The 27,688-nt window shown below is 37.6% G+C and overlaps 1 protein-coding gene across 6 annotated transcripts in view; it reads left to right on the plus strand.

The window, feature by feature from the left end:
- The window catches only part of NCOA6 (nuclear receptor coactivator 6), a 98,334-nt gene that overhangs the window by 11,558 nt on the left and 59,088 nt on the right, over positions 1-27,688 (plus strand). For 4 of the 6 annotated variants that reach the window (XM_069495405.1, XM_069495407.1, XM_069495408.1 and 1 more), the window contains exons 2-3: positions 20,905-21,008; positions 26,184-26,465. In XM_069495405.1, the coding sequence (XP_069351506.1) occupies positions 20,984-21,008; positions 26,184-26,465 (307 nt within the window). In that variant the 5' untranslated portion in view covers positions 20,905-20,983. Of the gene's footprint in view, positions 1-5,753; positions 5,824-20,904; positions 21,013-26,183; positions 26,466-27,688 lie in introns of all 6 variants that reach the window. The other 2 variants (XM_069495406.1, XM_069495411.1) reach the window with 2 other exon arrangements.

Raw genomic sequence — 27,688 nt, forward strand, 5'->3', positions numbered from 1 at the left:
TTCTCTATTTCCTTTGGTTTCCTTTCTTCTCTTTTTTTTTTTTCCTTGAGACAGAGTCTCACTCTGTTGCCTGGGCAAGTGCTGTGGCACCAGCCTAGCTCACAGCAACCTCAAACTCCTAGGCTCAAGTGATCCTCGTGTCTTAGCCTCCTGAGTACCTGGGACTATAGGCATGTGCCACCACACCCGGCTAATTTTTTTCTGTTTTTAGTAGAGACAGGGTCTCGCTTTTGCTCAGGCTGATCTCACAGCAACCTCAAGCTCCTGAGCTCAAGTGATCCTCCCGCCACTGCCTCCCAGAGTGCTAAGATTACAGGCTTGAGCCACCGCACCTGGCTGATCCTCCCTCCTTGGCCTCCTAAAGTGTTGGGATTACAGGCATGAGCCACTAGGCTGGCCCCATTTCTTTTCCGTTATGAATTATACTTAAATATGATTTTCCTTTCTAACCACAGAAACAGTGTATGCTTATGGTAACAAGCTGCGCATCATCTGGTGTATGAAGAAAAAGCCAACCATCTCCTCTTCTCCGGTTTCTATCCTACAAACTGCCCAAGCGTAATAGCCTAGCTTGATTCTTCTATATTTTCTCTATGCTCTTAGAAACACAAATATTCATACTGATTCATTTTCTCTTATTTTATGTGATTATTATGATTCTACAACTTTTTTTACTTTTTAAGGTATCATACATTTTCTTCTAAATCATTAAACAAATACTTAATTTATTTTTTTGCTTGCTGCATAGTATTCTGTTTATGTAGGTTTCATTCAGTGGGTATTCAAGTTATTTCTGATTTTTTCCCCATCACAAACAGTATTATGGTAGACATCCTTGTACATATATCTTAAGTAATGGAGCTTTTACTGTTGTAGAATAAATCCCCAAATGTGGGTTAAAAGGTCAGTTTATTTCAGTCTTATTATGAACTGCCAGGTTATTTTCCACAAAGATTGTCAAAGTTCTTATTCCCACTGCCACTGGATAACAGGTATCATTTTAACTTTTACCAATTGACTGAGTGTGAGTACGTTTATTGACTGTTTGCATTTCCTATGCTGCAAATCACTTCTTCAGATCCTTTACTTATTTTTCTCTTAGGTTGTTAATGTTTGACTTTTTAATCAATTTACAGGTGCTTTTGAGTATTTGGGATATTAGCCTTGTTTATATTAATATTTGATGAAAATATATTATCCCAGTCTGTCATTTGGCTTTTGATTTTGTGGTTTCTTTTGACATATAGACTATTTTAATTTTTATCTAATAATGTCTGTCAGTCTTTTTCTTTTTTTTTTTTTTCTGAGACGAGTCTTACTCTGTTGCCCTGAGTAGAGTGTAGTGGTGTCAGCGTAGCTCACAACAACCTCAAACTCCTGGGCTCAAGTGATCCTTGTGCCTCAGCCTCATGAGTAGCTGAGACTAGAGGTGAATACCATGATGCCCGGCTAATTTTTCTATTTTTAGTAGAGACGTGGTCTCTCTTGCTCAGGCTGGTCTCAAACTCCTGAGCTCAAGCAATCCTCCCACCTTGGCCTTCCATAGTGCTAAGATTATAGGCGTGAGCCACTGCGCCCAGCCCAGTCTTTTTCTTTATGGCTTCTGGATTCATGTCTTACTCATCTAGAAGTTAATTCTTCTAGATTTTTACTTCTATATTTTTTATTGTTATTCATTTTTAATATTAATTTTTTCTCTTTCTTGCAATTTGTGTAGAGGTTTATTTCTTTGTTTTTTAATATAAATGAACTGGTTTATCTTACCATTGAACTTCTTTTTTTGAGATAATATGTCCCTCTGTTGCCTTAGGTAGAGTGCAGTGGCATCATCATAGCTAACTGCAACCTCAAACTCCTGGGCTCAAGTGATCTTTTGCCTCAGCCTCCCAAGTAGCTTGGGCTATAGGTATACACCACCATGTCTGGTTAATTTTTCTATTTTTTGTAGAGACTGGGTCTTTCTGTGTTGCTCAGGCTGGTTTTAAACGCCTTGCCTCAAGTGATTCTCCCACCTCAGATGATCCTCCAGCCTCAGCCTCTCAAAGTGCTGGGATTACGGTGTGAGCTGAATTTCTTCTGATCAAAAAATTATCTCTTCTTCATTTTTCAGAACTAAGGACAGTATTAAATTTTACTAGTTTTTAAATGATCTCTTTTAAACTTTGAAGAAATGCTTTTCTAAGTGTACCATTTGAATCCTGTATTTGTGTTTGAGAATATTAGTACATCCACCTAATACAGTTCTGTCTGCAGGTTTGCCTAGCACAGTCAGTATATTCATTGGGGTCATCATAATGATGAAATTGTAGTTGCAGGACCTGAAAGGTGGTCTTAGAACTTAAGTATTTGATTTAGAAAGTGACAATTACAAGAGCTTACAGCCAAAAAAAAAAGAAAGAAAGAAAGAAAAAGAAAAGCTTGACAACATTATCATTATGAATATACCAAAGATAAGGGGAAAAAAACACTGGCCATTTCTTAAAATGATGGTCTAAGGACTTCTCTGACTTTTAGCCTAGATCTCATGATTTAACTCTTGTCAGAGTAACTTAACAGAGGAAGAAAGCCATTGTTCTTTAAAGTTGTCTTGTATCACTGTCTTATGGCAAGACAGCATTCATTATATAATATATGAAATGCAAGCCTTCCCTGTTACTAAGAGGCTTTGGACAAATTGTTCACTTGGGCTTTAATTTTTCCATTTGCTCCCTGAAGGTATTGAACCAGGTTATTGCCGAGCTCTAGTTCTTAATCTGCTCAGATTCTCAAGTTATTTTTAGGAAATTTTTTATTATTTCCTGAATTTTGTAGGATTTGATCAATTTCTCAATGTCATTTGTATTTTTAGAGCATGGAGTAAAAGGTTAGTATCCAAACCTGTGTTGTTTTTTGATTGTAGTTTTATTATGGTTGAGAGTGTGGTGGTATTTATAATTAGAACATGATGTATGAAGTAGTTTTTCTCTAAATTTTATTTTATTCACCTGCGATATCTAACAAGATAGGAAAAATCTCATGGAGCCTCTGACTTATTCTATTGGTTTATAATATGCTTGATTGAATTATTAACTATATCTGTGTTAGGATGAGTAGTTTTGGTAATTTCAGGTTTCATATTTCAACTTATCTTTTGTTTCTTATACTAAAATGTCAGGGTCGAACTTAAAAAATTAATATTATTCCCCAATCCCTTTAATTGTCTATTATCCCTACCAAGAGCAAACCAGGGTTATTATAGTATTGAAATGCCCTAATCTCAGAGAACTGAGTTTCTCTGATTTAGCTGGAAGTCTGCACAAATTTTCCCTTGGGAGCTCCGGATTTGAGAGTAGGAAGCATGTAATAGTTTTATAAGGACCTCATGAAAGGCTATGGGGAAGGTGAGATTGGATCTTATGTTAGTTGTGCCAAGGCAAATCGTCTTTAACAATTTTCATTTACCTTTTTATTTAGACACTTTTAAGATGTCTTATAAGTTATCCTGAAACATTTAAGGTGATGTGGTTAAAAGGCCATCTTCACTTTTTGAGTACTAGAAGTGTAAGATCCAGATTTAGGTATTCATGAAATTGATGTAATTTCAGTCACCCATTCCACAAATTTTTTGTTATAAATTAACTTTAGGAGCAGGAAATTGCCTAGCAGAGTGCTACTAGGTAGTTGGTAAAAGGTGGTTGAACAAATGCATCTATTGAAAGTATTAAGGTTATGGCAGATTAGAAATTAAGAAGGACTCTGTACACATATTTTTTATTTAAAAAAAACCCTCATGGGCCGGACGCAGTGGCTCACGCCTGTAATCCTAATACTTTGGAGGCCTACTCGGGAAGATTGCTTGAGGTCAGGAGTTTGAGTTCAGCCTCAGCAAAAGCGAGACCCTGTCTCTACTAAAAAAAAACAGTAGACTGTCTCTACTAAAAATAGAAAGATTAACCAGGCATAGCAGTGCGCGCTGGTAATCCCAGCTACTCAGGAGGCTGAGACAGGAGGATCACTTGAGCCCAGGAGTTTAAGGTTGCTGTGAGCTAAGCTGATGCCATGGCAGTCTAGCCCAGGTGACAGAGCGAGACCCCATCTCAAAAAAAAAAAAAAAAAAGAATAAAAAAAACCTCATGCCTTGTAAGTCTGAGATTATTTCATAATATAAGGTTTTTAAAACTCATGCAGAAGAGTCTCATGATGACGATGATAAAGTATCAAAGATATTATTATTGGGCATTTTTGAAAGGGAGAGGTTTTTGCACCTAGATAACAAATCTAGAAAGTTCGCATTTGACACAAGCTGAAGAATGTGCTTATATTTATGAGGCGGATACCAGAGCTACTTAAAAAATATTTGAATGTGCCAGGCGCAGTGGCTCATGCCTGTAATCCTAGCACTCTGAGAGGCTGAGGCGGGAGGATCCCTTAATGTCAGGAGGTCGAGACCAGTCTGAGCAAGAGCGAGACCCCATTTGTACTAAAAATATAAAAATTAGCCAGGCATGATGTCACATGCCTATAGTCCCAGCTACTTGGGAGGCTGAGGCAGGAGGATTGCTTGAGCCCAGGAGTTTGAGGTTACTGTGAGCTAGGCTGATGCTATGGCACTCTAGCCTAGACAACAGAGCAAGACTCTGTCTCAAAAAAAAAAAAATTTTTTTTTTAATGAGATAACTCATTTATTTAAGTAAAAGTGTATGGAAGAATAATTAAATTTCTTGATGAATATTCCTTGAGTTTTCCTAGATCTAGAAGGAACCTGAGATTTTGTTTAGCTCTAGCTCTGGTTATCCATCCTCTCATTTTGTAATTTAGGATTTTTAGGCCCAGAGAGATTGTATCCTGCCCAAAATTATACAACTTTATGGAAAGGCCATGACTAGAACTCAGGGCACACCCACGCTGCCATGCTCAGCCTAGCCCTCTTTCCGTTCTGTCACCCTGTTTCATTGTCATAAATAATGCTAGTCTATTCTGAATGTGTACCCAGTTGATTTTACTACTAATAATTTGACATATGTCTTCACTGAGAGCATTAAAAAGTATATCAAGGTTAGGCAATGGTTGCATGGGCATGAGGCTTTAATTTCCTTATATGGATGGTGCAGTAGCTGTAGCAGTGCACAGTTGTGAACCCAGGACATCTGTCTTTTCCATTTATTTGTGTGGTTTTTTAGTTGTCACTTACAATTTTTTTTCAATCTAAGTAGGAGAGTAAATTTAAAGTATAATATTATTATCAACATACTTACAATTTACTACAGAAAGAGTAGGAAAGTAACAACAAGGACTATGGCTGTGGCTAACTATGTCTGTGACCCAGGACAAATCATGTAACCTGGACTCTACTTCTGAGAGTACTTCTGATTCCTATTTAATTAGAATCTTTCAGGGATTCTGCCCAGGATGAATGTATCTGTTTTTTAAAATGGGTTAAGTGAAGTATAAAACACACAAGTACACAAATCATAAGAATAATGAATTAGAAAATGAACACACGTATATAACCACTACTGAGGTAGCTTGAAAATACTTTGAGCCTCCTCAGTGTTTATAAGGTTTACTTGTTAAAAACCGTTGGGCTAGAGACTGTAGAGCATCTCATTGTCTTTTACAACTCTTGCTCAAGTAAAATTAGCAGTAACAGTGGTAGAGAGAAGGAATTTGGCCAGTCACCGAAATTTATTTTGAATAGGTTTATTGAGTTTATGTTTAGTTTTTTCTTCTGATGTTTCTCTTCTTCCTCTTTGCCCTTTTTCCTTTTTGTCTAGGTCCTGGGAGGAATGGAGAGGGGTCCTACTGACTATCTTTTCTGAGAGTGGTCAGAGAGTTCTTAAACAGGTCTGTTGATTCTATAGAATACAAATGAAAATTCAATTTATAAAAGACTTAGTTTCAACTTAAACAAAGGACTGAATTAGAAATAGACTTTACTTTTTAAAAAGAAGGTATTTTGATCTCAGTGTCCATAGGGTATTTTACTTTGGCAAGTTGCTTTTGGCATGTGGATTGGATCCAAACCAACTAAATTAAATAAGATCTGCTTAATAAAAAAGCATGAGTCATGTTTTAGTAGTTATGTTGAATAGATGTAATATGGCAGAATTCTTTATTGGTTCCATTGAAAGTACCAAGGAAAGATGAAAAGGTGAATTTCTCAGTTGTCCATAATTCTGGAGGGTAATGGAGGTACAAATAAATCCAAGAAGGAAAATAATTATTTATTTGGCTCTCTTTCTCATGTTCTCAGAATTCATAATATAGGGGGAAAAAATTAAAGCTACCTTACAAATCTCAGAGAAGGGCAGGTGTATATAATTGTTTTCATTCACCTACTTCTAAGTCATCATGAATAAACTTTATGAAACTCCAGCTCAGTGATTCCCCCAATTTATCTTCACCTTGGAATCACCTGTGGAGCTTGGAAAATTGATGTCTTTCTTGCCGCCCCTCCCCCCCATTGTGATTTAATTGGCCTGGGGATATGGTCTGGACTTGGGAATTTTTAAGAAATTCCAAGGTGATTTTAAAGTGCAGATGAGTTTGGGAACTTCTGCTTTAGCTAGTTAAAGCAGAACTGGCCACTATGTGACTTGTGAGGTTTTTTTTCCCCATAAATATTTGAATAAATTTATATAAATAAGGGGATAAATATTTTGATTTAAGAATCCTGTGTTTTAAACCTATCTAGGTTCTTAATAGAATGTAAATTCCATGAAGGGAGATACCACGTTTATATTAATATTTCCTTCAGTGTTGTATCTTTAGCATTTAGAACACCACCTGGCATATATTGCATACCTAAATATTTGTTGAATGAGTGAATGAGCTTATCAGTCTTTAGTGAGCTGTTAGTGTACTTTTACCTAATATTCAAGTAGTCTGAGTATGTAGAGTGGTGTGGTGATCTGACTGCCTGGCCTCGAATCATGGCACATTCTAGCTGTAATGTCTTAAGCTACTTCTGAGCCTCAGTTTCCTCATTTATAAAATGTGTGTAATAAAACCTATTTCATGTGGTTGTTGAGGGGACTGATTGAGTTAATCATAGAACAGTGCCTGGCATATGATTGTGTTCTGTAAGTTTTAGCTGCTGTAGAATTCAAGAAGCCCCAGATTCTGTGCAGTTTGGGTAATCTACCTGTAGAGTACTGTTTGAGGAATACGGTAGAATAATGGAATCAGCTGCATTAGATGTAGTTAAAGAAGTCTCCACAAAGAAGGTGAATTTTTTTTTTTTTTTTGGTCATCTTAATGAGGTCTAATTTACCTACAATAAACTGTACTCATTTAAAGTGTGCTGTTCTATGTATGTTGACAGATAATTTATTAGTTTATAGTATTTATTGTGAAACAACCACTGCAACCAAGATACAGAAAATTTCCATTGCCCCAGCAAATTTTCTTGTGTCCCTTTGCATTCTGTACCTCCCAGTGCCCCCACTTATATATTGCTTTGCATTTTCTAGAATTTTTTTTCCCTGAGACAGTATCTTGCTCTGTCGCCCAGGCTGGAGTGCAGTGTTGTAATTGTAGCTCATTGCAGCCTCAAGCTCCCGGGCTCCAGCTATCCTCCTGCCTCAGCCTCTCAAGTAGCAGGGACTACAGCCACACCTGGCTAATCTTTTATTTTTTTGTACAGATGGGGGTCTCAGAATGTTGCCTAGGCTGGTCTGGAACTCCTTCCTGGCCTCAATCGATCTGCCACCTCAGCTTCCCAAAGCGCTGGGATTATAAGCATGAACCACCATTCCCAAACTGTAGAATTTTATATAAATACATCCGTACATTATGTTCCCTTTTGTGTCTGGCTTCTTTTCCTCAGCATAATGATTTTTATATTTATCCATGTTATAGCATGTATCAGTGGTTCATTCCTTTTTAATATCAAGTAGTATTTTGTTGTATGGATATAATATGTTTATTTGCCTGTGATGAATGTTTGGTTGTTTTCCAGTTTTTCATGATTGCGAATAAAGTTACTATAAGCATTCATGTACAAATCTTTGTGTAAACATGTTTTCATTTATTTGAGGGTAAATACCTACATATAGTATATCTACCTTTTTAAGAAATTGCCAGGCTGTTTATTCAGTAGGATTAATATGGAGGGTGTATTAGTTATTTATTGTTGCATAATAAATTACAAATTTAGCAGCTTTTAAAACAACACACATTTATTATGGCGGCTTCTGTGGTCAGGAATCTGGGCATAGCTTAAATGAGAGTCCTCTGTTCCAGGGTCTCTCACAAGCAGTAGTCAAAGTGTCATCCAGGGCTGGTATCTCATCTCAATGCTTGACTGAGGAAGATTCTGCTTCCAAGTTCACTTGATTGTTGGCAGAATTCACTTTCTCAAGGGATGATGGATTGAGGGTCTTGGTTTCTCACTGGCTGAGGGCTGGAGGTTCCTCTCAGTCCCTTGTCCTGTGGCCTCTCCAGCGTCATCAGAGAGTCTCCTAGGAAAACGGAAGTCACAGTCTTTTCTAACCTAATCATGGAAGTGACATCCTATCACCTTTGCCATTCTGTTGGTTGGAAACAAGTCACTTAGGCCAGTCCACACTCAGGAGGAAGAGATTACATAAGGGCATAAATATGAGGAGGCTGGAGTAATTGGCAGCCATCTTAGAAGTCTGTCTACCATAGAAAGCGTGGCGTAGTGTCAGCCTGGGACTAGATAGGACATTATAAGGTTAAAAAAAAAAAAGGTAGTGTGATTTTCTTTACTTTCCTTATATCAAACCGTATTATTTTCCTTCTCTTTTTTACCTCAGCATCTCTCTCCTTTAAGAACAGAGACATAAAGATCATTCCCACGATGAGATTTTAATCCTGAGTATTTTTTTTTTTGAGATTCAATTAAGGCTTCTCCCTGAATCATTTAATGTTTATATATGTATTTTTTAACGTTTTGTTATGGAAATTGAGGCAGATACAAAAATAGAATACTGTCATGAACCCCCCTCTGTGTACTTCTCACCTATTATTGGCAAATTTATTATCAATTTTGTATTTTTGATTTATATACATTAAAATACATTAAAGTGTACAGTTTGCATTTTGACAAATATATATACTCCCACAATAAACATACAGAATAATTTCACTCCAGAGGTCCCTCATATTTCTGCAATAATTATTCCTTACCCTAGTCCCAGGCAAGTACTGACCTAATCTCTCTTACTAGAGGTTAGTTTTGCCTGTTCTAGACTGTCATGGAAATGTCTGGATTCTTTTGATCACCATGAAGTTTTTGAGGTTCATCCATGTTGTGATATATTTTGGTAGTTCAGAGTTTTTCAACCTTGGCACTCTAACATTTTAGTCTGAACAATGTTTTGTTTTATAGACTTTCCTGTGCATTTCAGGATATTGAGCAGCATCCCTGACTACCCAGTAGATGCTGTTAGCACCCCTTTTCCCAGTTGTAGCAGTCAGATATTGCCAGTTGTCCTCTAGAGGACAAAATCCCCTTCCTCCCCTCATTGAGAACCCTTATATTAGTTTATTCCTTTTATTGTTGGTAATATTTTGTTGTAGGGGTAACTGTAATTTGTTTTTCCATTTACTAATTGATGGACATTTGGGTTATTTCCAACTTATCTCTAGCTCAAGGCTATTTTATTTTATTATTTATTTTATTTTATTTTTTTGAGACAGAGTCTCACTGTGTTGCCCAGGCTAGAGTGCCGTGGCATCAGCCTAGCTCACAGCAACCTCAAACTCCTAGGCTCCAGCAATCCTCCTGCCTCAGCCTCCTGAGTAGCTGGGACTACAGGCATGCACCACCATGCCCAGCTAATTTTTTCTATATATATTTTTTAGTTGTCCAGCTAATTTCTTTCTATTTTTAGTAGAGACGGGGGTCTCGCTCTTCCTCAGGCTGGTCTCGAACTTCTGAGCTCAAACAACCCACCCACCTCGGCCTCCCAGAGTGCCAGGATTACAGGCGTGAGCCACCGCGTCTGGCCCCACAAGGCTATTTTAAATAGAGTTGCTGTTACCTTTCATGCACAAGTCTGTGTAAATGTATGTTTTCATTAATTTGGAGTGAATACCTAGGAGTGAGATTGCTGGGTCCTATACTAAGAGTGTGCTTAACTTTATTAGAAACTGCCCAGTTGTTTTCCATAGTATTTATGCCATTTTACATTCTCACTAGTATGAAAGTTCTAGTCCCACATCCTTCCCAACATTTAATATTTTCATTCTTTTTCATTTTAGCCATTATAGTAGGTGTGTTATTTCTTTGTGCCTTTAATTTACATTTTCCTGATACCTAATGATGAACATCTTTTCATGTGCTTATTGCAAAGAGTCTGCTCAGATCTCCCCCTCCTCTCCTCCCACCGCCTTTTTTTTTTTTTTTTTTTTTTTAAAGAGAAGAGGTCTTGCCCAGGCATGGTGGCTCCCACCTGTAATCCTAGCACTTTGGGAGACCTAGGCAGGAGGATCACCTGAGACCTGGAGTTTGAGACCAGCCTGAGCAACGTAGCAAGATCCAAATAGCCAAAGCAAACCTGAACAAAAAGAACAAAGCTGGAAAAATATTAATAACAAAACTGGAGGCATCATACTACTTGACTTCAAAATATACTACAAAGCCATAGTGACAAAAACAACATGGTACTGGCATAAAAACAGACACATAGACCACTGGAACAGAATAGAGAACCCAGAAATAAATCCATATGTTTGCAGTCAACTGATTTTTGACAAAGGCACCCAGAACATACACTGGGGAAAGGACAGTTTCTTCAGTAAATAGTGCTGGGGAAACTGGATATCCATATGCAGAAGAATGAATCTAGACCCCTGTTTCTCACCATATACAAAATCAACTCAAAATGAATTAAAAACTTCAATGTGGCCAGGCACGGTGGCTCACACCTGTAATCCCAGCACTTTGGGAGGTCCAGGCAGGAGGATTGCTTGAGGCCAGGAGTTTGAGGCCACCCTGGACAACATAGCAAGATCCTGTCTCTACAGAAAATAGAAAACTTAACTGGGCATGGTGGCACACCCTGTAGTCCCAGCTACTCAGGAGGCTGAGGCAGGAGGATCGCCTAAGCCCAGGAGTTTGAGGTTGCATTAAGGTGTGACACTACTGTACTCTAACCTCGGTGACAGAGTGAGACCCCCATCTCAAAAAAATAAATAACAAAAGACTTAAATGTAAGACCTGAATCTTAGAAATTACTAGTAGAAAACATAGGGGAAACAATTCAGGACGTTGATCTAGGCAAAGGTTTTGTACATAAGACCTCAGAAACACAGGCAACAAGAGCAAAAATAGACAAATGGCATTATATCAAACTAAAAAGCTTCTGCATAGCAAAGGAAATAATGAACAGAATGAAGAAACAACCTGCAGGATGGGAAAAAATATTTGCAAACTATTCATCTGACAGGATTAATATCCAGAATATACAAGGATCTCAAACAACTCAGTAGCAAAACAAAACAAGTAATCTAAATAAAAAATTGGCAGTGGATCTGAATAGACATTTCTCAAAAGAAGACAGACAAATGGCAAAAAATTATGTGGAAAAAATGCTCAACATCATTAATCATCAGGGAAATGCACATGAAAACCACTATGAGATACCATCTCACCTCAGTTAGAATGACTATTTTAAAAAGGGGAAAAATACCAAATGCTGGCAAGAATGTGGAGAAAGGGATCTCTTATACACTGTTGGTAGGAATGTAAATACAGCCATTAGGCAAAATAGTATGGAGGTTCCTCAAAAAGCTAAAAACAGTATCTGGGCACAGGGGTGCACACCTATAATCCCACCTATTGTGGAGGCTGATGTGGAAGCATCTCTTGAGCCCAGGAGTTTGAGAGCAGCCTGGGTAACATAGCAAAATCTGTTCTCAAAGAAAAAAGCTTTGGGAGGCCAAGGTGGGAGGATCACTGGAGGCCAGGAGTTCCAAACCTGCCTGGGCAAGATAGTGAGACCCCATGTCTACAAAAAATTTAAAAATAAAAAATTAGCCAGGCATGGTGGTCATGCCTAGTCTTGGTTACTCCAGCGGCTGAGGCAGGAGGATCACTTAAGCCCAGGAGTTTGAGGTTGCAATGGGCTGTGATCACACCACTGCATGCACTCCAGCATGGGCAACAGAGGAAGACTCTGTCTTAAAAAAGGGGGGGAGGGGCAAAGTATTTGAATAGATTATTTCTCTAAAGAAAACGGTGGCCAATAATATTAATATAAACCTGAAAATATGCTCAACACCATAAGCCATCAGAGAAATGCAAATCAAAACCACAGTGTTATAGATACTATTCACACCCACTAGGATGGCTATAATCAGATAATAACAAGTGTTGGTGAGGATATGGAGAAATTGGGACCGTTGTATACAGTTGGTACGAATGTAAAATGGTGTAGCTGCTTTGGAAACAGTCTGGCAGTTTCTTAAAAGGTTAAACATAGAGATAACAATGACCCAGCAATTTCACTCCTAGGTGTATATATATATGCAGATTGAGTATCCCTTATCCAAAATGTTTGGGACCAGAAGTGTTTCAGATTTTGGATTTTTTTGCATTGTAGAATGTTTGTATTACACTTACCGGTCGAGCATCCCTAATCCAAAAATCCAAAATGCTCCACTGAGCGTTTCCTTTGAGTGTCATGTTGGTATTCAACAAGTTTCAGATTTTGGATCATTTTGGGTTTCAGATTTGGGAATTAGGGATGCTCAACTTGTATATACATATACCCAAGAGAAATGAAAACATACATCCACACAAAACTTATATACAAATGTTCATAGCATATTTCATAATAGCAAAGAGTGGAAACAACCCAAATGTCCATCAACTAATGAATGGATAAGTAAATGTGGCATTTCTATACAAAGGGATATTATTCGGCAATAAAAAGAATGAAGTACTATTATGTGGTACAACATGGATGGACCTTGAAAACATGCTAAGTGTAAGAAGCCAGTCACAAATGACCATGTATTGTATAATCTATTTATATGAAATATGTGGAATAGATGAATCTATAGTGACAAAAGTAGATTAATGGTTGCCTAGGGCTGCGAAGGGGGGTTTGGAGGCACATGAGAAGTGATTACTAAAAGACACTGAGTTTTTTTTTGGGGTGATAAAATGTTCTAAAACTGATTGTGATGATGTTTGCAAAACTGAATATACCAAAAACCTTTTGAATTTATATACTTTGAATGGACAGATTGTATAGTATGTAAATTATATTGATAAAGACATAACTAAAAACTAAGAACAAAGTCACCCAGTCTCACTACCCAGATATAACAGTGTGAACATTTTGATGAAATATTTTTCCAGCTTTTCCAAAGCCTTTTTTCTTCTCAAAAAAAGGCATATGGTGTAATTATAATGGTTTTTAATTTGCTTCCCCCCGTTTGTTATATTGAGAAAATCATATAACATTCTTTCTTTTTTTTTTTTTTTTTTGAGGCAGAGTCTTGCTTTGTTGCCTGGGCTAGAGTGAGTGCCGTGGCATCAGCCTAGCTCACAGCAACCTCAAACTCCTGGGCTCAAGTGATCCCCTACTGCCTCAGCCTCCCAAGTAGCTGGGACTACAGGCATGCGCCACCATGCCCAGCTAATTTTTGCTATATATTTTAGTTGGCCAGATAATTTCTTTCTATTTTTAGTAGAGACGGGGGTCTCGCTCTTGCTCAGGCTGGTCTCGAACTCCTGAGCTCAAACAATCCACCTGCCTCGGCCTCCCAGAGTGCTAGGATTACAGGTGTGAGCCACCGCACCTGGCCAACATTCTTTTATTATGAATTTTTTAAGTATAAAAATTGAGTGAATGCTATAAAATCTATATATTTGCTACCTAGATTTAACAAAAATTAATACATTGCCACATTGGCTTAATGTTTTGTGGTTGGTTGGTTTTTTGAGACAGGGTCTCTGTTGCCTGGGCTAGAGTGTAATGATGTCATCATAGTTCACTGCAAGCTCAAACTCCTGGGCTAAAGCGATCCTACTGCCTCAGCCTCCCGAGTAGCTGGACTACAGGCATGCGCCACCACGGCTGGCTAATTTTGCTGTATTTTTTGTAGAGACAGGGTCTCGCTCTTGCTCAGGCTGGTCTCCAACTCCTGGCCTCAAGTGACCCTCCCACCTTGGCCTCCCAAAGTGCCAGGATTACAGGGGTGAGCCACCACACCCAGACACATGGTTTTTTTGCTTTTACTGAAATATTTTGGAGCTAATCACAGACATCATGTCATTTCACCTCTATTTCAGTTTCCATCTCTAAAAACTAAGGACATTTTCTTACATAATCACAATACCATTGTCACACTTAGGGAAATTATAAGTTTTAATATTATCTAAAATTTAATTCATATTAAAATTTCCCCCATTTATCCCAAAATGTCTTTAATGTTGGTTGGTTGAATCCTACAGCAGTTTTAAATATTCTTTTATAACATTTTAATGACTATAATATCTCATGATATAGGCGTGGCCTAGTTTATTTCACCAATTTGCTATCTTTTCTTTTTATTATATTTTTTTGTTATTATTTATTTATTTATTTATTTTGAGACAGAGTCTCATTCTGTTGCCCGGGCTAGAGTGCCGTGGCATCAGCCCAGCTCATAGCAACCTCAAACTCCTGGGCTCAAGCGATCCTCCTGCCTCAGCCTCCCGAGTAGCTGGGACTACAGGCATGCACCACCATGCCTGGCTAATGTTTTCTATATATATATATAACATATATATATATATTTTTAAGCTGTCCATATAATTTCTTTCTATTTTTAGTAGAGACGGGGTCTCGCTCTTGCTCAGCCTGATCTCGAATTCCTGAACTCGAACGATCCGCCCACCTCAGCCTCCCAGAGTGCTAGGATTACAGATGCGAGCCACTGCGCCCGGCCTATCTTTTCATCTTAAAGTTTTTCTTTACTTTAAAATAACTCTTGAGGCCTGGTACAATGGCTGTAATCCTAGCACTCTGGGAGTCCAAAGCGGGAGGATCGCTTGAGCTCTGGAATTAAAGACCAGCCTGAACAAGGGCGAGACCCTGTCTCTACTAAAAGTAGAAACATTAGCTGGGCATGGTGGAGCGTGCTTGTCTTCCCAGCTACTGGGGTGGCTGAGGCAAGAGAATCGCTTGAGCCCACGAGTTCAAGGTTGCAGTGAGCTGTGATGATGCCACTGCACTCTACCCAGGGTGTCAGAGCAAGACTCTATCTAAAAAAAAAATTCTTGAATAGTTTATATAATATGGGTTTTCCCTTGGGCCCAATAGTTAGGCAGTATAGCTTTTAAAATTTCCAAGTGCTTATACTTTTTACTTTAAAGCTTTCAATATTTATTAGTTTCTAGTTTTATTGTATTATAGTTAGACAGTGTGACCTGTGTGGGGTTTGTGTGTGTGTGTGTTGTAATATACGATCAGCTTTTGAAATTATTTCATAGATATTTGAAAATAAAGTGTATTTTCTGTAGGGTACAAAGTTCATATATCTGTTAATTATGTTAACATTCTCTATCTCCGTGTGTGTTTTTTTGCTTGAGTTGTCAGAGTCTGATAACAATATTTTAAAATCCCTCACTGTAGTTATATTTGTTAATTTCTTTGCATTAGGTTTTTACTCTTTATATTTTGCTTTTTAAATTTTGTTATGCGAAGCTCATGAATATTGCATCTTTTTACAAATGTATTTTTATCAATATAAAATTATTCTCTTGTCCTTTTTGATGTTTTTTGGCTTGGATTCCACTTAGTCTAGCATGCCACTCTTGCTTTCCTTTTGCATTTACCAAATATTAACATGGTCTAGCCTTTTAACTTTTTAGTGTCCTTTTTTTTAAGGATGTTTTATAGGTGGATTTTGCTTCTTGTCCTAGTCTAAAACTCTTTATCCTTTGATAAGGGGATTTAATGCATTAAATGAATGACAGAGCTATTAGCAAAACTGTTCATAGTACTCAGATGAAGATGATGTTGATTAATAATAGTTCATCTTTATTTTGTATCTTAAATAGATCTTCCTTTTCAATAACTTTTTTAAAAATAGTATTTGGTGTTATATTTTTAACAGTTATTTAGACTATGTTTAACTGGTTTCATCTCCTCATTCTCACCGGCTTTATTTTTGGTTAATTATTTAAATACTATTTTCGTGAAAAGTACTTGATTGGTACATTTTCATCAGAAAGTGTCTTTATGTTGATTTAAAACTGAACGACAACTTGGCTGTGGAAGAGGGCAGAATTATTAGGTCACATTATTTTCCCTTCCTAATTATTTATTTTTTTGCCATTGTCTTCTGGTCTTGCAAAACAGAAATCTGAGGCCAGCCTGATTTTTGTTCCTGTTGTGGATGACCTGTTTTTTTCCTTCCTGGGAGGTTGTAGGACATTTTCTTTATCCTTGAAATCTAAAAGTTTCACCAGAACAAATCTAGTTGTCATTATCTTTTCAGTAATTTTGCCTGATATTTTGTGAGGTCTTTGAACTAGAGACAAAGAACATTTTTTGACTGAGGAAAATTTCCATTTCTGTTTTTTAAAAACTTTGATTATTGTTTCTGTCCTTTTGTTTCAACAATTACTTGAAGATTATTTCTCTCTTCTTATCAATCCTCTCTTACAGTTTTCATTACTTTGTCCTTTCCCCCTCCATTCTGGAAGAGTTTCTTAAATTTGTCATCCCCACATTTCTAATTAAATATTCCCCTCTCCTTCTAATAAAGATTTGGATTCTGCTTTGACATATTTGCTTTTCTTATGATTTTTCCTTTTCTTTTCCCCTTCTCTTTTATTTACACCTGCATCATAACTAGCCCTTTTCATTTCCACCTGTGGACTTTGATCTCTCATTTCAGTGTTTTCTCAAATTTGTTGGGAGTAATGTAGTTGATTTCTAAAATTTAACCTGTTGCTCCTTCTATTTATATATATTCATTTCCTGAATTGTAAGTGCAGAGTTTCTCTTTTTTTATGTTGCAGAATATTTTTCAGTCCATCCCTCCATTTATTCTTCCTTGAATAAGTAGAGGGGTATGCAAGTCTAGCATTTGCCAAATTAACAGGGTGGATAGATAGGTTCTCCTCACAGGCTACCTTGTACCTGTATGAATTTTTTCAAATGTTAAGGTAAAGGAGTAATTGATGTATACTATATAGCTTCAGAATACTTTCTATTGTTAGCAGTCATTTATGTGCCTCCTGCTGAATGAAAGGGAGGAAGTCCCTTCCCATGGCCTGGTAACTGGACTTTGTAAAAGGGAATGTGGTTTTTGATAATTTAAAGCCTAAGCTACAACTAACTGTGGTCCCCAGACTGTAGTGCTCCCAGGGCTTTTGCCCTCTCAGCCCTTCCTCCATCTGTCTTCAAATCCCGGAATATATATATACTACTTTGTATGTCATAGAATCTGAAGTAGAGGGGAAGGGTTCTGGGCATGTAATAGCTTGGACCACTTTGTAAGTGGGCCTCTTCACAGTAGTGTGGTGCTCCCCAGACCACCACTGCTGTCACCAGGAGAAAGCTATTTTGGAGGAGGTAGAGAGCCCCATGTTGGGGCTTAAGAACCTGTTGCTTGCCTGCCTGGCTCTATTGTTGTGTCTCAAGCCCCATTACTGTTTTTTTGTCAGAAAAGTCATCTTTGGAGCAGTTCTTTGAGCAGCAGTCCTAGTTTCTAATGCTGTTGTAACTTTGATTCCCAGTGTTTTCTTAAGTATAATAGTGTTTTCTTAAATATATCAATGAAAAACTTAACAGAGTTGATTTTTTGAAAGGAGGAAGATGAGAGAAGAGTGTGAAAAACTGCCACTAATGGAAGAAGGCATTAAAGATCTTACACCAAATGATTTCCAGTTTTTCAGGGAAATATGATAACACTGAAGTCAAACAGTCAAGGTTTAAAATAGCCGTAGCATCCTTAGATCCTGAAAATATGTTACAGCTCCCTCATTTTCTAAATGACAGTGTGAAAGCCAAGAAAGGTTTAAGAGACTCCAGTGTCACAGACGTAGGAAAAAACAAGATGGAACTCAGGGTGATATAGTTCACTTTTTGATTCTATATAGTTATGTTTTGTTTAATTTTCTCACAAGCAGTATGGTCTTATATTAGTTATGTTAAAAACAAAAATTTTTTAAAGAAGCAACCAAAATGTATAATAAGCAAAAGAAAAGAAAAAGCTTTTGTTCTTCCTTCAGCACTTTTCTTGGGGCAAATGCTTTAGCTCTATTCCCCACCTGACTTAGTTACCTCATCTAAAGGAAAAATAAATAATGTGGTTCTAACTTTGGCTGCATATTATAATCACCTGGGTAGTATTTAAATGCCCAAAACTCAAGCTTCAGTGCAGACCTGGTGGGACTCAGGCATTATTATTTTTTAAATCTTTCCGAATAATTGTAATGTGTAGCTCAGGTTGAGAGCCACTGACTTTCTTTCAAAGCACATGCTCAGTTGATCTCAGGTATTCTGACTTAAGTGATTTTGGAGTAGTTAGGGTAGTTCTAATTAGTGGGTATTGGTCTGATAGACTGGACTGCTTGGTTCTGATATTTCCACTAATAGTATGCTATGTATGAGTGGATAGACTCACCCTGGTGAGAAGTAAGTTTGACATATAGGGGGAAAAGCGCTGAACTTGAGATTGGGCGACCGGGATCTAGTCCTGATCGTGCCACAGTCTATAACTTGAGTCAAGCCACAAAACCAGTCTAGGTTCCAGTTTTCCTTCTATGAAAGAGTGGGGGAGTTAAGACTATTTATTTTGTAAATTCCCTTCTAGCTCTAAAACTTCAAGTTTGTGAGCCAGTGTGGTAGATGGGGGAGTGGCAGCTGGTTGACTTTGTGTGTGAAGAATTGGTGAGCAGGGCCGGGCGCGGTGGCTCACACCTGTAATCCTAGCACTCTGGGAGGCCGAGGCGGGCAGATTATTTGAGCTCAGGAGTTTGAGACCAGCCTGAGTGAGAGTGAGACCCCATCTCTACTAAAAATAGAAAGAAATTATATGGACAACTAAAAATATATATAGAAAAATTAGCTGGGCATGGTGGCACATGCCTGTAGTCCCAGCTACTCGGGAGGCTGAGGCAGGAGGATCGCTTGAGCCCAGGAGTTTGAGGTTGCTGTGAGCTAGGCTGACGCCATGGCACTCTAGCCCGGGCAACAGAGTGACACTCTATCTCAAAAAAAAAAAAAAAAAAAATAGGTGAGCAAAGCCAAGGGGGTGGGGGCCAGGACACTGATAGGAACATTGTTGAGAGAGCCAACTGTGGGGTGGTAGCGGGGTGAGTGGGACAAGTATGGGAGACTGACCTAAGGAAATATAGAGTTGGAGGTGGCTGTGGCTCAGCACCTGATAATGATGTGGTCCAGGTTCTTATCCTTCTGTCAAATGACTCATAGGTGAGATGTGGCCAGAGGACTGTCCTCCCCTTTCACCACCACCAAACAAGGAGATAGAAAGCAGAAGATGTTTTTATGTGTCTGAGATGGGTTAAGAGTAGAAATATTGCTACTAAAGGTTTAAGAGTGTGGTAGATAGCTAGCTTTTGTTTTCAGTAGATAATACATTCACATGGTTCAAAAATCAAAACATAAAGCTAAGTAGTGAAAGTCTTGATCCCTTATTTATACCCTTTCTCCCAATTTTTTAATATGAAATATTTTAAACATACAGAAAAGCTGAAACAATAATACAATGAACACCATCTAGTTTAAACAATTGTTAACATTCTGCCTCATTTGCATTCTCTGTCTTTGCTGATCTTTGCTGAATAATTTGAAAATAAATTGCAGACATTATGACACTTTATCCCTAAATGTGTCAGCATGCATCTCCTAAGAATAAGGGCATTCTCTACCTAATTACAAATAACATTACCATACCCAAGGAAATTAAAAGTAATGCCCTAGTATCTTCTGTTACTCAGTTTACATTCAATTTTCAAGATCTTGGCTTTTTGAAGAGACGAGACAAGTTTTATTGTATCAAGGCCCATATTCTCTAGATCTGTTAGGTTATGTTTTTGTGTAATTTTTCTTGTTGCTCTATCTCTTGAATTTCCTATAAAGGAGAAATTAGGTTTAAAGACTTGTTTAGGGCCGGGCGCGGTGGCTCACGCCTGTAATCCTAGGACTCTGGGAGGCCAAGGCGGGTGGATCGCTCGAGGTCAGGAGTTGGAGACCAGCCTGAGCAAGAGTGAGACCCCGTCTCTACTAAAAATAGAAAGAAATTATATGGACAACTAAAATATATATATAGAAAAAATTAGCCGGGCATGGTGGCGCATGCCTGTAGTCCTAGCTACTCGGGAGGCTGAGGCAGTAGGATCGCTTGAGCCCAGGAGTTTGAGGTTGCTGTGAGCTAGGCTGACGCCATGGCACTCACTCTAGCCCGCGCAACAAAGTGAGACTCTGTCTCAAAAAAAAAAAAAAAAAAAAGACTTGTTTAGATCCAGTTAGGCACTTTTTGATAAGAATACAAATTCTGTTAAAAGAAGTGAGTTTTATATTTAATGTGTGTTTAATGTATGTGCAAAATATTTTGGTTTTGCCTCCAGGTATTTACAAACTGTGGGGCATGATGTTAATTCGTTTTAACTTGACAGATTTAGGAATGAAAATATAGGGAGGGCTCTAAATCTTAGAGTCCCAGTGTCGTGATTCTTAAATATAAGTCTCTAAGTTTTGTTTGCATGCGCTTTGAATGCTTGCTGATGAGTGGTTTAAGATCTTAGAAAAAGATATTTATAGACTTAATGAAAACCCTATTTTAACATTCTCTAAAGATGCCAACATTGAGTTTGTAACTTGTGATAACTGCATTGACTTCTATTGCGAAGATACCATACGTCTGTAATTTCTACATAATATTAATATTATACTATGACTTTTTCTTTCTCCCTCTCTTTCTTTTTAGAATTTTCATTTGGCTGCTACCTTGAAATCCAAGCCCTAAAAATGTCAGCTTGTTTGGACTTAGAAGATGACTTGGATAAATGATAAAAATTAAGAGACATTTTGGTAAGTGAAATCCTATGTGAGAGAGTAGAGAGGACCTAACTTAATTTTGATACTTTTGGTGTTTCTGATACTGTCTCTCTTTCTGGAGAAGCTATCTAGAATGTGTTTATTCTTCCTAGAGACTTTGAATAAAATGCAAATGCCATTCTTCTGTTTTGAAATGGCGTTTCTACTATAAACTGTTTTGTTATGTGGTTTCTCATCTTTTTCATAAATGATGATCTTATATTTCACTGTGGAAGACAGTGAAAGACCAGTAAACGATACTTATTTTTCTATGTTAATTAAAACTCTAATAGGAGATTGCACTTCAAGCAAATATACTTTTGATTAAAAATAGAAATATATTGAAAGTTGCAAACTCAACACAACTCATGATTTGAGGCTGTGTTTAGATTTGAGGTAAGCCCAGCATAAATTAGATTGTTTTTATCTTGAAATTTATATTTCTCTCCCCTATAGCTTTTTTATAGCACTCTAATAATAGATCCTGATAGTCCCCCCTGGGGGCTGTGTCATAGTGGGTTTAAGCTGACACAGGGGACCCTTCAGAAATGTTTCATGAGCCCACATGAGAAAATGTTAATATTAAAGCATTTATTGCATCATCTCCCTGCCCCCTGCCCTTTTTTTGAGAATTTCCTTCGTGTATAGTATTAAGGGGCTTGGGGTATTCACATAAGATCTATGCCTTGATCCCCTAACATCCTTAGATTTTTATCTCATTTTGCTGAAGTAACTACTTTAGCAAGCCATCATTGTTGACATTAAATGTAATCTAAGAGTTTGTTGCTTCTTTTCCTTAATGACACTGACATTTACAGATTACTGAAAAGTAGTTTTTGTATTTAGAAAAAAATTTTTTTCTGTCATTCTGAGACTTAAGAGCTTTGGACCAAGGGTAGAAGGTACTCAGCAGTGCATTGAGTCCTTCACTCCCAGATCCTAGGAGGTAAGAAGGAGTGCTATTAAAAACCAGAGACAGGTGTAGGGAAGCAAGCACAGTGGAGCTATTGCCACCTTTTATCCTATCAAGCAGCTACTCTATGCAAATTGTTATCTAACTGACAAAGACTGACTGCTGCTTCTTGCTTAGAGAAACTCATGCTGGGTGCTCAATTGATGGTTTTTTACTTTTTATTTTTTTGTGACAGAGTCTCGGCCTGTTGCCTAGCCTAGAGTACCATGGCATCAGCCTAGCTCACAGCAACTTCAAACTCCTGGGCTCAAGCGATCCTCCTCCCTCAGCCTCCCAAGTAGATGAGACTACAGATACCCGCCACCATGCCTCGCTAATTTTTTTCTATTTTTCGGCACCCGGCTAATTTTTTCTATTTTTAGTAGAGATGGGGTCTTGCTTTTGCTGAGGCTGGTCTCAAACTCCTGACCTCAAGTGATCCTTCCAACTTGGCCTCCCAGAGTGCTAAGATTACAGGCGTGACCCACTTTGCCCGGCCTCAATTGATGTTTTAAAGCAGTAAAAGACATAAGAAAAATTATCTAGGGAGAATATTTTTCTAAAAATGTGTTGTGAGAAGAAATTAAATGTGGTGCTTTCTGAGTGGAGTGTGCTGAGTTTTATAAGAGTTTTGGGTTTTTTTTAATTTATAGAGTTGAAATTCACATGACATAAATTAGGCATTTTAAGGTGAACAATTCAGTGGCATTTAGTATATTCACAATGTTGTACAACCACTACATCTATGTATTTAATAGTTCCAGACATTTCTATCACTCTAAAATAAAACCTCATACTCATGAAGAAGTCTTGTCCTCTGTCCCCCAGACCTCGCCTCTCATAATCACCAATCTGCAGTCTGACTCCTATCAATTTACCTATTCTAGATATTTCATATAAATGGAATCATATAATATGTGTCTGCCTTCTGTTATTTAGCATAATGTTTTTGATTTATCTACATTATAGCACTATCAGTACTTCATTCCTTATTATGCTTGAGTAATATTCCAAGTATGTATGTATATACCACACTTTGTTTATCCATTCATCTGTTTATGGACATTTGGGTGGTTTCTACCTTTTGGCTATTGTGGATAATGTTTCTATGAATGTCTGTGTAATTTAGAGTTATTCTTAAGTCTTATTTTTACATTTAGTTTTTTTTTTTTTTTTCCCGAGACAGAGTCTTACTCTGTTGCCCAGGCTAGAGTGAGTGCCGTGGCGTCAGCCTAGCTCACAGCAACCTCAAACTCCTGGGCTCAAGCAATCCTCCTGCCTCAGCCTCCCGAGTAGCTGGGACTACAGGCATGCGCCACCATGCCCGGCTAATTTTTTCTCTCTATATATATATTTAGCTGTCTATATAATTTCTTTCTATTTTTAGTAGAGATGGGGTCTCGCTCTTGCTCAGGCTGGTCTCGAACTCCTGAGCTCAAACGATCCGCCCACCTCGGCCTCCCAGAGTGCTAGGATTACAGGCATGAGCCACCATTCCTGGCCTGTTTTTCTTTCTTTCTTTCTTATTATTTTTATTATGAAAAATAAACATAAATTATAGTATAAAAATATAGAATAATGAACACCTATATACTCATCACCTGTATTAAGCCATTAACACTTTGCCATATTTGCTTAATGTTTTTGTTTCCTGAATTATTTTAAAATGAATTACAGAAGTCATGACATTTTACCCCTAAATACTTGAGTATACATCTCTCAAGAAATAATAAGGACATTATATAACCACAATACTATTATTATCACATCTAAAAAAATTAGCAGTCATTCCCTCATTATCCTAAAATATGTTCTATATCTATTTTTTACAAACCAAGATATAATAAAGGATAATATACTGCATTTGATTAAGTCTCTTAAATCTCTTATAATGTAGAACAATTCTTACCCACCTTTTTCTTCCCGCGACCAGTGAGACCAAGCCAGTTGTCCAGTGGAAATTCTACACTCTAGATTTGTCTAATTATTTCCTCATAGTGTTATTTAAGTTGTTCCTCTGTCTCCTGTTAAAGACTTGTTAAATTAAGGATAAACATTATTAGCAAGAATATTTCATGGCAATACTGTGCACTTAGTATTGCTCATAATTTCTGATTGTTAGTGATGCTAAGGTTGATCATTTCATTCAGGTGGTGACTGCCACATCTTTCCGTCTTCCCATTATCAAGTTAGTTTTCCCATTGCCAGCAGCAGATCTCTTGAGATGATACTTTGGCATCATGTGAATGTCCATTTCTCTTTCAGTTTTTTTTTCTTTCAGTTTTTAACATACTGTTTTATCTTTTTTTTTTTCCCCCAAAACAGGGTCTCGCTCTGTCACTCACACTGCAGTACAGTGGCACAGTCATAGCTCACTAAAACCTCAAACTTCTAGGCTCAAGTGATCTTCCCACCTCAGCCTCCCAAGTAGCTAATAGTACAGGTATGCACCACCACACACAGCTAATTTTAAAATTTTTTTTGGAGAGACAGAGTCTTATTATGTTCCCCAGGTGAACCCCTGGCCTTAAGTGATCTTCCTGCCTCCCAAAGTGCTGGGATTTCAGGTGTGAGCCACTGTGCCCAGCTGTTTTATCCTTATTAATGACCCTTGCCTAATTCTTTTACTAGGGGTTACAAAATTGTGATTTTTCTGATTATATTGTTCTTTTTACATTTAAGTTGGCATTCTTCTACAAAAGTAATTGATTCCAGTTGACTCCTTCATCAACTGGAGCTATTTGGTTACCCTGAAATGATTTCTACTGAAAAGGTAGAATGAATAATATGTCTGCTTTTTAAATTCTCCTAGATATCACATTTACTCCTAGATTCTTAACAAAAGATCAAAAGAGCCTCAAGAAGTGAAATCATTAGATGATCTGTAAATTTATTATGTGAGTGAGCAAGATAAAACTGGTGGTTAATCTTAGCAAACCCAGAAAGACGGCACATGCTCTCTTGTGACAGATGACCGTAAGTGAGCAAATGAGTCTCTTGCGGTAGTCAGCTACAGTATGTTCCTCTCTCTGGGAGCAGTTCACTAAACTTCAGTTCAATCAAAGATTAGTCAGTTATTTTGATACTAAATCCTTTATTAAGAGCTAGATTTTAAGAAGACATTATTTCAATGAATACATCATCTGGAAGAAGTTTCTTTAAAAAAGTATTTTGTAGGGGGAGAAGCCAGCAATTTTTTATAGACTGATTTTCAGTTTCTTGTTGTTTTAAGCACATGTGTAGTGTCCATATCATTGTTAAACTGACAGTTCCTGAATCTGGATTAGCTGACTTGATGTGGCTGCCATTAGAGGATTTTCCAGATCTGGATACACAGCCTTCATGGTATAACCAGCAACATCTTAGGGAGACTATCAAAGCCCGAGTTTTTTAGTCTCCTTCTTTCCAGTTAAAGATTCTGTTGGAAAATACTTCTTAGATTTTAAATTCTTTTCTTGGAGTTGTTCCAACTTTGGAACAGCTGCTGAATAGCTACAGTTTTTTAGGCAGTTTCAGCAAGTAGACTTTTCCTGCTGAGCAGCAGTTTTAAGCCCTAAAAATCTTTATTAGTTTTGTTTATTTATCTCTACAGTTCATTAAAATTTGTAAAATGCTGGTGGCAATTAAATAAGAATGGTGGTATTTATAAGAGATTTTCTGAATGCTGTTGTTTCTTAACCACCCAAATCACAGTTTCTTTTTCTTTTTCTTTTTTTTTTTTTTTTTTTTTTTGGAGACAAAGAGTCTCACTCTGTTGCCTGGGCTAGAGTGCCATGGCATCATCCTAGCTCACAGCAACCTCAAACTCCTGGGCTCAAGTGATCTTCTTGCCTCAGACTCCCAAGTAGCTGGGACTACAGTCAGATGCCACCGCGCCCGGCTAACTTTTTCTATTTTTAGTTGTCTGGCTAATTTCTTTTTATTTTTTTTAGTAGAGATGGTGTCTCGCCCTTGCTCAGGCTGGTCTCAAACTCCTGATCTCAAGCAATCCTCTCGCCTGGGCCTCCCAGAGTGCTAGGATTATAGGCATGAGCCACCATGCCCAGCCAACTGAATTTCTTAATTAAAATAGTTTATCTTCTCTGTAATTTCTTAATTTTTATAGTACTTCCTTATTACTTGGCAAATAAATTACAGTTTTCACAGAATTATGGATTACACATTGTTGAATGGATAATTATGCATAGTAATATTCTTTTCATCTTCTCTTTTCAAAGGTTTTCTCATCGTCCACTTGGCATATGCTTCTGGAATAATATTCACCATGGTTTTGGATGACCTTCCAAACTTAGAAGACATCTATACTTCCTTGTGTTCATCAACAGTGGAAGACTCAGAGATGGATTTTGACTCTGGACTAGAAGATGATGACACAAAAAACGATAGTGCTTTGGAAGATTCTACAATTTTTGTGGCCTTCAAAGGAAATATAGATGATAAAGACTTCAAGTGGAAATTGGATGCAATATTGAAAAATGTGCCCAATTTGCTACACATGGGTAATTTGTTTTAATTTTTTTTTTTCCTTCTTGTTACTGGTTTTGTAGTGTTTACCCTTCCATGGTTATCTTGACTTTCACAAAATAGACGTTTGCTAAACTGGGTTAAAAGGCTGATTTTAATGGCAAAGGTGGAATTTTAGGATTTTTGAAAAGTAGAAATACTATTGTGTTTCTTTTAAGTACATAGAGGAACTGAATATAATAAAGTTATTTAACACAGAAATTCTTAAATAATCTAGTGGATAGCAGTAATTCTCAAGTCCCAAATTTATTGTTTTTAACTCTCTAGTCTTCAATTTCCTTACCTGTAAATTGACAAGCTTAAACTGGATCTTAAAGGCCCTAAAAAGCTTAGAATACTATTATTCCATTAGTCTGCTTATAATGTACTTTAAATTTGCTCGTTTAAATTTTATATCAGAGGTCATTAACAGCCTAGCCTGCTGGACCCAGCCTGCAGCCATGTGTTGTTTGGTCCATTTTTTAGTGTTTGGGGATTTTTTATTTGTTTGTTTTTTATTTTATTTTTGAGACAGTCTTGCTTTGTTCCCCGGGCTAGAGTGCCATGGCATCAACCTAACTCAGCAACCTCAGACTCCTGGGTTCAAGCAATCCTACTGCCTCCGCCTCCCTAGTAACTGGGACTACAGGCATGCGCCACCATGCCTGGCTAATTTTTTCTATATATTTTTAGTTGTCCAGCTAATTTCTTTCTTTTTTTTTTTTTTAGTAGAGACGGGGGGTCTCACTCTTGCTCAGGCTGGTCTCGAACTCCTGACTTCGAGCAATCCTCCCACCTTGGCCTCCCAGAGTGCTAGGATTACAGGCATGAGCCATCGTGCCCAGCCTGTTTTTTGTTTTTTGATGTTTAAGTTTCATTGCCAGTGTTTTAAAAATTGAGATATTTTACATTAAAATCCAAATTTTTGGATTTGTCTTTAAAAATGGGAAGATCTGATTACATCAAGCTCCATTTTCCCAGATGTTACTGAGTCATGGCTGCTCCTGAGGGCATCCCCGCTTCACCGTAGTTCCCATCTGGATTCTTCACACATTTATATTATAGATTACCTGTCTGAGTCTCGTGGGCATTTGTGTTTTTGAACCTTGATTTAGATGTTCTCCGTCTTCTCTGGTTAGCACAATTATCTAATCCCTTCAGATTCGTGAAAAGCCTGGATTTTATCCTTTTATTACAAATCCTAATTTGACCAAGTGCT

The sequence above is a fragment of the Eulemur rufifrons genome, chromosome 20, assembly GCF_041146395.1.
Source record: "Eulemur rufifrons isolate Redbay chromosome 20, OSU_ERuf_1, whole genome shotgun sequence".
Classification (NCBI taxonomy): Eukaryota; Metazoa; Chordata; class Mammalia; order Primates; family Lemuridae; genus Eulemur; species Eulemur rufifrons.